Raw genomic sequence first — 12519 nt, forward strand, 5'->3', positions numbered from 1 at the left:
TTGAATTGTACAAATACTCTGGTACTCACGGCAAGTTCAAGCAGGGAGGTCCCTTGCGTCTTTATTTGAAGAAAAGCAACGTTTCAGGGCTATAGCCCTTTGTCAAGCATATCAAGGGGTATAGCCCCGAAACGTTGCTTTTCTGCAAATAAAGATGCAAGGGACCTCCCTGCTTGAACTTGCCGTGAGTACCAGAGTATTTGTACAATTAAATTCCATAATATCATCATCATCATCATTTATTTATATAGCGCTGTCAAGATACGCAGTGCTTTGTATGTATCCCTTAATATCTTGGAATAAAACCAAAATAAATAACAAATGTTTATTGCAAAATTTCATAGAATAGCCCCCTCATTCATTTTATATTCTCTTATTTTGAAGGTTGACGTATCCTTAAAGTTTGACATTTGAGTAAAATTTCATATAATTTATACATTTTAAATGGTGCCTATATCTACTGCGTGCACTTCTTCTTTATAATGCTACAGTATGTAAACCATTATTATCTCACTCCAAGCAGTTGCATTAAGGTACAGTGATCTAAAGGTGGCGGCTGTACCCAGAATAATGGGGAAAGGGTTAATATACAGAGAAAGCAAAAAAAAAAAATTGAACATATTTATCCCTATGGAAAGTAGTTTATGAGCGAAGCATCTGTTCTATTGAAAACCATATTGTGGGTGTCAGCAGAGAGAGGAGATTTGCCGTGATCAAAGATTTGAGCTTGCCAGCTGCCGTATTTAAGAGCCATATGCCCAAAGCTTTTCCCTTCTGCCCCTTGTGCCACAATGAACAAAAAGGAAACAGTTAAAAAATACGGTGAAGCCAATTATTACAGTTATATAAATATGTACCATATAATATGCAACACCTTATAGAGGCTTTAACACCACCCAGACTGTATTATTATTCTTTATTATATAGTGCCAACATATTCCGCAGTTCAATACAGAAAATATACATCAGTCCCTGGCCCAGAGAGCTTACAATCTAAGGTTTCTATCACATTCACACAACAATTTACAGCCAGTTTCATTGGGAGCCAAATAACCTGCTTCTCACTGGGAGAACAAACAAACTCCATGTAAAAAGTGCCCTGCCTGGAATCAAACTCAGGTCCCAGATCAGTAAGGACACGTTAGTAACACCTTTTATATTGCCCGTTCTCATATTTAGGGACAGATTTATCAAACTGTGAATTCTGAACTCACCACAGAAAAACTCACCCAAGTTCTATTCATTCTTATGGGATTTTTAGAATCGTCGTCATCAATGGAGTTCACCATTAGATATTTATGCTATTTAAAATCCCATAGGAATGAATTGAAAGTGAGTGAGTTTTTCTGAGTTCTAATCTCACATTTTGATAAATCTGCCCCTTAAACTAGCAACAAGCATCCCCGGGCAGACGTGCAGCAGAACTAGAATGTTAAAGGGTAACTAATCCTTGCTCAGAGACACTTGCTCTGAACCAAGAGTCCACATAGCAAAGCAGATATCTTCTCGCCAGAGCAGAGTTTAACCCCTTTCCCTCAGCAGAAACATAAAGGGACTCACACGGATTGAATTAGAAAACAAAAGAGAACAAGGCCATTTGGATACAGACAGTAGGATGGAGGTGGAGGCCCAGACATGATGAATTATAAACACATTAGAGCACAACTAAGAGGGAACCATGATGGCCGTCCATTCATTTGCACCAATTACACTCCAGCTGTCGGCTGCCTCCTCTTCCCTCTCTGCTGTCAGACCCCCAGTTATATAACAGACTTGGGGCACAGTGACTGGGGCTGCACTGCCTCCTCTCAGCAAAAGCCTCCAACAGCCTGGGAATGTGCATTTGCAAAGATAAATATTTAATCTTGCATCATAATTGCAAATACTTCCTTCCTTGTCAGTTCCACAGGCACGCGCTCGCTCCCTCCTCTCCATTTAACCACTCGCTCCCTCCTCTCCATTGTTACACTCGCTCCCTCCTCTCCATTAACCCACTCGCTCCCTCCTCTCCATTAACCCACTCACTCCCTCCTCTCCATTCCTACACTCGCTCGCTCCTCTCCATTCCTGCACTCGCTCCCTCATCTCCATCCATCCACTCGCTCAGAGGGGCGGGCCCTGGCGCAGGACATGCAGCCGGGCCCCCCTCCGTACACCCGGAACTGGCCAGGGAACATGCGGCGGGCGGACTGCCCGGGGGCCCTGAGGGGGTGCGGACCCTAGCCCGCTTGCACCCCCTGCTCCCCCGGTAGTTCCGCCCCTGCACCCGCTCCCTCCTCTCCATTCACCCACTCGCTCCCTCCTCGCCATTCACCCACTCGCTCCCTCCTCGCCATTCCTACACTTGCTCCCTCCTAAAACCTTAGACCAGGGGCCCACCCAAAAACCTTAGACCAGGGACCCACCCAAAACCCTTAGAACAAGGGCCCAGCCAAAAACCTTAGACCAGGGGCCCACCCAAAAACCTTAGACCAGGGGCCCACCCAAAAAGCTTAGACCAGGGGCCCACCCAAAAACCTTAGACCAGGGGCCCACCCAAAAACCTTAGAGTTTTAGTAGTTACATTATGTTTTCTGTAGTGATGGGTACCTATAAAACCTTACCCACAGCCCTTAATGAGTTCTACATGCCGGCTCCATTAGGTTGAAGGGTAGAGATTTTAGAGCTAGGGAGTATTTTGGAGGATTGCGGTTTTCCTGAAGACATTTTAAGCTTAAAGTACATGTTCTGGGGATTCAATTTCTGGTTTTAATACAGGATGATAGCAAGTACAGGTATGTGACCTGTTATCCAGAATGCTCAGGACCATGGGTTTTTCAGATAATGGATCTTTCCATAATTTAGATCTTCATGCCTTAAATCTACTAGAAAATCATACAAACATGAAATAAAGCCAATAGGCTGTTTTTTGCTTCCAATAAGGATTAATTATATCTTAGTTGGGATCAAGTACAAGCGACTGTTTTATTATTACACAGAAAAAGGAAATATTTTTAAAAAATTTGAATTATTTGATTATAATGGAGTCTGTGGGAGACAGCCTTTCCGTAATTCAATGTTTTCTGGATAACAGGTTTCCGTATAACGGATCCCATACCTGGACAGGATTTGGGAATTTTCTCAGGGATTTCAGGTTAGTGTTTTAGGCCCAGGTTGGACAAATGATGTGTTTTCTGGGAATGATTAATGAGGACTGCTTTCCAAAGCAATGGTTGCCAAAGGGAACAATAGTCCTAAGGTCCAAGGATAAGGGGGTTGCGGACACCGCCAGCTGGTATCAGTAAATGTGAACCGGAACGTATTAAAACAAATCCATCTTTATTAGACAATTTAAAAATAGCGGGCAGGGGAAAGGAGAACAGGCTTGATAACAATAGTCCTAAGGAGCAGAGATAGAACAAAGATAATATATAGTGAATAAAGTACCCCCTATTGTAAAATATAGGGATATTATAAGTTACCGAGGAGTTTCATGACCATATAAAAACACGAGGCCGAAGGCCGAGTGTTTTTATACAGGTCATGGAACTCCGAGGTAACTTCTAATATCCTCATATTTTACAACTGGGGGTACTTTATTTATTATAATACACAAATTTCAATGAGTCATGTGACAGAAATGACATCACTACTCACCGTTTATAACTGATGACATCAGAACTCACCGTTTATAAGGATATAATTTACAGGATATTCATGGCTTTTGTGTATTATATATATATATAATAAAAATAAAATGAGTATATGAGAGGCTGCCACAAAGGGAAGCAGCGTTGTGTTTCTATATAAAGTGAAAGGAATAAGTATTTGTTGGTTTATTTCAACTTCCCGGTTTCTTGTAGAGATCCAGTTGCCACTTTTTCCTACTCTCCTGAGCTGATGAGACCAACGCGTGCACTTACCTGCTGATAAAAGAAATTCAGTGTGGGTTTGTCTTCTGTGAACTGGTTTAGAAATCCTTTAGGCAAATATCGAATTCTGAGCTCGTACCTGTAAATGAGCAAAGGTTGGTATGTATCAGAAAATCAGAATCCTGTAAGGGTCGCAGATATAACTTGTGCCTGTACCTAGTAACTCTCCAGCTATTGCTAAACTACAACTCTAAACATTCTGTTCCCACCTCCAGCCTGAGTGTATGGGCATCAGACTCTATTAAACTGGAGGGAAGGTTTATGTCTGTGCCACACAATGTGGCACCTACTGTAGAACTGGAAGGATTCAAACCTTCATTTCTGATCATAACTTGTTTTAATTTCCTTCATTTATGGTTGATGCTTCTTTTATTTTCTTTGTTCATTTTATTAACATAATGTAATACAGGTATGGGACCTGTTATCCAGAATGCTCGGGACCTGGGGTTTTCTGGATAACGGATCATTCCGTAATTTGGATCTTAAGTCTACTAGAAAATCATGTAAACATTAAAAAAAAAAACAATAGGCTGGTTTTGCTTCCAATAAGATGTAGAGAGACATTTTGGAATTGGTTTTTATTTGTGGATTTTTGAGTTATTTAGCATTTTATTCAGCAGCTCTCCAGTTTGCAATTTCAGCATTCTGGTTGCTATGGTCCAAATTCCTCTAGTAACCATGCACTGATTTGTATAAGAGACTGGAATATGAATAGGAGAGGCCTGAATAGAAAGATTAGTAATAAGAAGTAGCAATAACAATACATTTGAAGCCTTACAGAACATTTGTTTTTAAGATGGGGTCAATGACCCCCATTTGAAATCTGGAAAGAGTCAGAAGAAGGCAAATAAAAAAAACTATAAAACATAAATAATGAAGACCAATTGAAAAGTTGCTTAGAATTTGCCATTCTATAACATACTAAAAGTAAACATAAAGGTGAACGACCCCTGGGCAGAGACACGGTCAGATTTGGGGACAAATCTCTTTTTCGGGACAACTAATCTCCCTGAATGGCCTTCCCGATGGCTAGAATAAAAATCGCCGGTGGAATGGCAATCGGAATGCTTCGTTTTCAGAAGTCGCCCGAAGTTTCCTCGTGAGGCAACCGCAGGCGATTTTGGAAATCGAAGCGCCGTGAGTGCATTGCGCTGGTGTTTTCTCATTCAAGCAGGCGGAAGAAGGCAGTTCAGGGAGATTGTTGCCCCGCAGAAGAGGTGATTAGTCGCCAGGCAACTAAATCTCCCGGAATCTGCCCGTCTGCCCTTAGCCTAAGTGTGTGTGAACCGAAGGACAAAGACTGGGGGAGCAGCTGATAGCGAGTCCTCATTGATCTAAGAGTTATGGCCACAATAGCATGTAACTGCCTGATCAGGACTTGTAACCATAACATATCACTAAATATGTAAAAATATGTATAAATATGTATAAACACAGGAGCACAGATAAAGGAGAACATTGAGCACTCAGCAATATACTGGGGAAAAGCAAACTGTGCAAACAGCTTAAAAGAGATAAGGAGATGGTGCTCCTGACATGGCTTGTTCACCTTTAAATTAACTGTTAGTACGATATAGAGAGGGATATTCTGAGACAATTTGTAATTGGTTTTCATGTTTTATTATTTGTGGTTTCTGACTTATTTAGCTTTTTATTCAGCAGCTCTCTAGTTTCAGCAATTGGGTTGCTAGGGTTCAAATTCCCCTAGCAACCATGCATGGATTTCAATGAGAGACTGGAATATGAATAGGAGAGGCCTGAATAGAAAGAGGAGTCATAAAAAATTAGGGATGCACCGAATCCAGGATTCGGTTCAGGATTCTGCCTTTTTTAATTCATCCAAATCCAGGATTCGGAATTCATCCAAATCTTTTGCGAAGGTTTCAGGGTTTGGCCGAATCCAAATAAAAATAGTAATAATGATAAATGTGTAGCTTTACAGAGCATTTGTTTTAGGGATGCGCCAAATCCTCTATTTTGGATTCGGCCGTACCCCCGAATCTTTCGCAAAAGATTCCGCCGAATACCGAACCGAATCCTAATTTGCATATGCATTTTTAACTTCCTTGTTTTGTGACAAAAAGTCATGTGATTTTCCCTTCCCGCCCCTAATATGCATATGCAAATTAAGATTCTGATTCGGCTGAATCAGAATCCTGCTAAAAAAAGGCTGAATCTTGGCGAATCCCAAACTGAATCCTGGATTTGGTGCATCCCTAATTTTTTTTCAGATGGGGTCATTGACCCCCATTTGAAAATTGGAAAGAATCAGAAGAAAAAGGCAAATAAATCAAAAATTTAAATTAAAAAAAAAAAAAGTGAATGAAGACTAATTGAAAAGTTGCTTACAAATGGCCATTCTATTACATTAAAACGATTAGACTTAAAAGTTAACTTAAAGGAGAATCACCCCTTTAAAATAAATATATTCCAAAATCGTACTGAAAAAGAATAAGCACATCCCTCCCACCCTTGCAAACGATGGTATCGACTCATATCTTGAGTTTGGGAGTAAAGGGTCATTCTAACACCCACCCAAAATACCAGGTCATTGTCTTCAGGTGAGTTTTATATGATAAATATATTATATATTATTATATTTAACATTTACTTCAAACAAACAAGAGAACGGGGAGTTGGCATGACAATACTGTAGGAAATGGCAATTGTGTATTTTGGAGCTTTCAGGATAATGTTCGATATTAGATCCTATAACTATATCAGGTCCAGGCGGAGATTCAAAATAGGACCAGGTATTTCTAGTACATAGAGGCTCAAACAGGACCAATAAACAGCGGCATCTTACAGCACCCACTCTGCCTGTATGACCTATAAAGGAGAAGGAAAGGCTACAAGTAACTAAGATTTATCAGAAGGGTCTATATAAATACACCAGTAACCCCTCAAGTAATGCTGCTCCGAGTCGGAGTCAAAAGAAACAGCACATTTCTTTCCTTCTATTGTGTACTGATGGGCTTCTGTATCAGACTAACTGTTTTCAGCTTAAACCTCCAGGGCTTGGGCTTGAGCATGCTCAGTTTGCTCCTCTCTCCCTGCTGTTATCTGAGCCCAGAGCTACGAGTGATCAGGGAGAGACTCAGGCAGGAAGTGATGTCACACTAAGCTAATATGGCAGCTGCTATCCTAAACAAACAGAGAGAGCTTCTAGAGCTGTTTAATCAGGCAATGATAAAGCATTCTGCAGAATAAATATACAGTAGTGTTATAGCTTGCACTATTGTGGCTAATCTATTGGCGGTAAACTGCCTGCATAGCTCTCCTTCTCCTTATATATTATATATAATAATAATGTTATTATTGCTAACACAGAAGAGTGCCCAGCAGCGAGTGCTTACCGGATACAATTGTGGTTGGCCTTTGCACTTTAGAATCATTATAAATGGGCAGCCAGCCATGTATCAGGGGTTCTATCTGAATTTAATCATTGGAAAAACTCACCATGCACAGGTAAAACAGCAAAGGTTATCTAGAATAAAGTACCAGACTGCCTATGGCCATTACATTTCTGCCTAATAATGACACTGGCATCATGTTTGCTAAATACATTAAGTGAGCAACCTGAGGGTTGTGGGGGTGCTTCCATGAAATATATATTAGTCTCAAAAGGTGCATAAATCATCCATGCTAATGATTTAATGAGCAGAGTGATCCTGAGCTCAGGACTTCTACTGCATCTTCCTGCTGAGTCCTCATTCTGTATAAGAAACGATCCTGAGTGCAGTCTTGCTAAATGCCTTTCCATGTCCTGAAATCTTAATAACAGAACAGTCAACATGCTGGATTGGATTGATGGAGATGATAAAGAGGGAAACAAGAAAATGGTCTTACAGGAGAACTAAACCTTAACATCGAATGTGGCTAAAAGTGTCCTATTTTATATAGTGAACTTATTGCACGAGGCTAAAGTTTGAGCTTGTCAATAGCAGCAATGATCCAGGACTTCAAACTTGTCACAGGGGGTCACCATCTTGGAAAGTGTCTGTGACACTCACATGCTCAGTGGGCTCTGATTGGCTGTTGAGAAGCTAAGCTTAGGGCTCGTCACCAATTATCCAGCAGAAAATGAGCTTCCCTGGCTGTAATATAAGCTGATGCTACAGGTTTGCTGATTATTCAATTCTGATGCTAATTGCACTTGTTTCTGTGCTGCCATGTAGTAATTATGTGTATTAATTACTAATCAGCCTTATATTGTGACATTTCTATTCTATGTGTACTGGATATTGTGAGTGGCTCCCTAAGCTCAGTAAGTGACAGCAGCACAGAGCATGTGAATCAGTGAATCAGCAGAAAAGAAGATGGGGAGCTACTGGGGCATCTTTGGAGACACAGATCTTTACTGCTAAAGGGCTGTGGTTGCCTTGGGCTGGTACAGAAGCACAAAACATCATCTACAACATTTCTAGCTACTTCTTAAGTTAGGCTTTAGTTCTCCGTTAAAGGAGAAGGGAAATTTAAATTTCTAGTGGTGCCAAAATGATAGGCACGCCACAGTAATTAGAATCCCTTCATTTCCAATGCAATCTTCTCTTCACCCAGGTGTTCCTGTTTTACGGAATGCTTGGGACCTGGGGTTCTCTGGATAATGGATCTTTCCATAATTTGGATCTTCATACCTTAAGTCTACTAGAAAATCATATAAACATTAAATAAACCCAATAGGCTGGTTTTGCCTCCAATAAGGATTAATTATATATTAGTTGGGATCAAGTACAAAGTACTGTTATTTTTACACAGAAAAAGGAAATGATTTTTTAAAAATTTGGGTTATTTGGATAAAATGGAGTCTATGAGAGACGTCCTTTTCTTAATTTGGACACTTTCTGGATAAGGGATCCCATACCTGCACTGTTTTATTATTACAAAGAAAAAAGGAACTCATTATTTAAAAATTTGGATTATTTGGTTATGATGAAGCCTATGGGAGAGGGCCTTTCTGTAATTCGGCGCATTCTGGATAACGGGTTTCCAGATAACCGATCCCATAACTGTACCTCAAATTTTTTGTGTTTATAGGCTTTAAAAACTTGAATTTGTGAGTTTACAAACTTGAAAATCTCAGATTAAAAAATAGCAGATGGAATTTTACCTAGGACAACACCCATTAAACTTGCCAGCTTTTAGATGCCGATTTTTTTGCATTCAAGTTTTTTTTGCTTACTAAATACCAGACATTCGATTTTTTGAAAATATCATTTGAATTTGTGCAAAAAAAGATTTGAATCATGCCAAAAATGTGAACATTGATAATTCAACCCTTAACAGTAAGGATTGTTTGTAAAATTACAAAATAAGAGTAAATAGATAGGAATAAACTTACTTCCATTCTTCTGGCGGATGAGACTGTTCATATTTCTCTCTAACGTGTGACACCCCCATGTCCGGGTGCAACCAGTGAACCTCCTCTGAGTGCAAGTGACTGAGCCGTATCCCATAGGAAACCACATTCTTCACTTTATGACTGTCTACAATCTTCTGTATGATACCCTGTAAGACAAAGAACAATGATAGATAGATAGATAGATAGATAGATAGATAGATATGATAGATAGAGGATAGATAGATAGATAAATAGATATGATAGATATGAAATATATATGAGATAGAAAGAATAAAAAACAGCAATAATGCAGGTAAAAAAGATCTCTTATAACAATCAGTAGTACATCTAGGTAAAATCAACTAAATTACTGGAGCAACGATATGACTGCAAACATTCATGTAAAGAGTGAGAATCATTTCCGAAAATACTTAATTTAAGAACATCTTCTTCTCTCAAACCATCTCTAAGGTCTCTAATCTCATACATAAAACAGAACCTGCCCTCCTGATCTATTTATCAGTCTATTTATCGATCAGCTACCTTTAGTCGACTTCCCCAGCTCACCACACCAAAAAACACAACACTAGCTACCGATGAATGATAAAACATTAGCGTAATTTCCTTGCAAACATATAATGTCATGGGGAAAAATATATATATATTTTTTTTAAACACATCAGTTAATAGTGCTGCTCCAGCAGAATTCTGCACTGAAATCCATTTCTCAAAAGAGCAAACAGATTTTTTTTATATTCAATTTTGAAATCTTATTTTTTTTATCAATTCTTTTATTTGCACAACTATCAATCGTACAATCAGCATGAATCACATAGTTTTCATTGTTGTACAGTTTCAATATCAATTTTGAAATCTGACCTGGGGATAGACATATTGTCAGTTTCCCACGTGCCCCCAGTCATGTGACTTGTGCTCTGATAAACCTCAATCATTCTTTACTGCAATTTGGAGTGATATCACCCCCTCCCTTTCCCCCCCAGCAGCCTAACAACAGAACAATGGGAAGGTAACCAGATAGCAGCTCCCTAACACAAGATAACAGCTGCCTGGTAGAGCTAAGAACACTCAATAGTAAAATCCAGGTCCCACTGAGACACATTCAGTTACATTGAGTAGGAGAAACAACAGCCTGCCAGAAAGCATTTCTCTCCTAAAGTGCTGGCTCTTTCTGAAATCACATGACCAGGCAAAATGACCTGAGATGCACCTACACACCAATATAACAACTAAATACACTTGCTGGTTCAGGAATGACTTTTAATATTGTAGAGAGAATTATTTGCAGTGTAAACAGTGTCATTTAGAAATAAAAACGACATAAAACCCATGACAGAATCCCTTTAATCTTCTAAAGAAGAAAAGCCTTCTCATGCCCTTCCTACTTGCATTATAAAAGGTGAGGTCGAGACCAGCTGACGTTTCACAGCTCAGTCCTTTGAATTCAAGATCAATTGTGATAAAGTAAAAAGTGTGACAAATTGTAGCTCTGGCAATGTCATATCTGTATGAGGGGAGGGAAACACTGACCCTGACGTCTGTCGCATCCCCGTGTCTGATATTGCTGGACCATGTTGTTGGTTCATTGTTGCTTTCAAAGTAGTGGAAGACTCTTAAGACTCTTTCGATAGCTCCAGGAGATCGCTCCATGCCTGTGCTTAGCCGGGACTTGCCGTTTGTGCTCACAGTGTGGTTTAGGTTTGGGTCCAGGTAAGCTGCAGCCATAGCCTTACTGGATGCTAGGTGTCGGTCATATTCTACAAGAGAAGAAGACTCATGTTAGCCCAGTGCATCAAGTACAACTATTGAACACAGAACACTTCAACCATCACTGAGCTTGGTGGAAACCAATCGTTGTTAAATCGGCTCTACCTACCTATCACCCCTTCCATTAGGAGTCTATAGCAAATTCTCTGCAAATTAGGGTATGTTTTATGCTTATGATTAAGGGCAGCTGAGCCCGAAACGCGTCAAGCGGAAGACATAGCGTGTATTTTTTAAACATGGTCTAATAAAGATTTCCGATGGTCCGGTGTGCGGAATCGCTCTTCTCTATTCATCTTTATGTTTTATACTAAACAAACCTGAGGGGGGGCAAAATAGCCAACCCTGCCCTCCGTTGGCAATACTGATGCCCTTAAACTGTTAAAAGGCTAAGTAAACCCTCAAAATAATGGAAAGTAAAATGGATGATCTATTCTAAGGACTTTTGCAATATACATTCATTATTTAGTTTGTTTTTATTCCAAGATATTAAGGGATACATGTGCTGTTAATATGAATGAATTGTGTTACAACAGCGCCACCTGCTGGTCAGTTTCCCACCAGTCTGACCAGCAAGTAGTCAAGGAAGTTGTCAGGAGAAAGAAAGAGGCTGATGTTCTTCTGCTTAGGAATAAAATTAGAAACCTTTCTCACAACTTTCCTAAGCAGAAGAACATCAGCCTCTTTTTTTCTCCTGACAACTTCCTTGACTACTTGCTGGTCAGACTGGTGGGAAACTGACCAGCAGGTGGCGGTGTTGTAACAAAATTCATTCATATTAACAGTACATGTATCCCTTAATATCTTGGAATTAAAGAATAATGAATGTGCAATGCAAAATTTCTTAGACTAGCCCCCCTCATCCATTTTACATTTACTTAGTTTGATGGTTTACGTATCCTTTAAAGGGAAATGACTGAATTCCAACAGGAAATAAAGTGCAAAGCATGTTGCAACATGAGGGATAATCGCTGTTCCTATGAAGTAATACAAAGAGTACATGGATAGCCACGCTTGTGTTTACTTCTATAAATGCTTTTCCTTATGTTATTGGGGGAGAAACATTTTACAGAGGAATGAAGACGGCAGAAGAGTCAGTCAAGGACACAGTAATTATTCATATAATATTGTGAGTATGGGGACTCCCCTCCCCCTCTCAAGTTACATTATGGCTGAGCCTGAGAAACACCAGTAAAATGTGGAAAAATGAAAATTTCCATTCATAGGGTCAGCAGTAACGCCTCCACTGTATATTGCTGATATACTCAGTAGTGATGTGTGGGTCAGGTTTTTCCCACCCGCACCTGATCTACACCCTCCCGAGCTGGACTTCCGGATTCCCTTTATAGACCCGCCCCGCCGATGACATCACAAAAGGGCTATAAGCCGGCAGTTGAAGGTGGCGGACAGGGAAAGCAGGAGGAAGAGTTTCACCAGGACCCGCCCTCCATCCGCAAAGAAGGGTGCAGGGTAGGTCCCAAGCAG

General features: G+C 40.1%; 1 protein-coding gene across 19 annotated transcripts in view; it reads right to left on the minus strand.

The window, feature by feature from the left end:
- Nucleotides 1–12519, minus strand: part of ptk2.S (protein tyrosine kinase 2 S homeolog) — a 182990-nt gene that overhangs the window by 97376 nt on the left and 73095 nt on the right. For all 19 annotated transcript variants that reach the window (NM_001091540.1, XM_041567144.1, XM_041567140.1 and 16 more), the window contains 3 exon segments: nt 3903–3990; nt 9253–9419; nt 10801–11027. In NM_001091540.1, the coding sequence (NP_001085009.1) occupies nt 3903–3990; nt 9253–9419; nt 10801–10995 (450 nt within the window). In that variant the 5' untranslated portion in view covers nt 10996–11027.

Source organism: Xenopus laevis, chromosome 6S, assembly GCF_017654675.1.
Source record: "Xenopus laevis strain J_2021 chromosome 6S, Xenopus_laevis_v10.1, whole genome shotgun sequence".
Classification (NCBI taxonomy): domain Eukaryota; kingdom Metazoa; phylum Chordata; class Amphibia; order Anura; family Pipidae; genus Xenopus; species Xenopus laevis.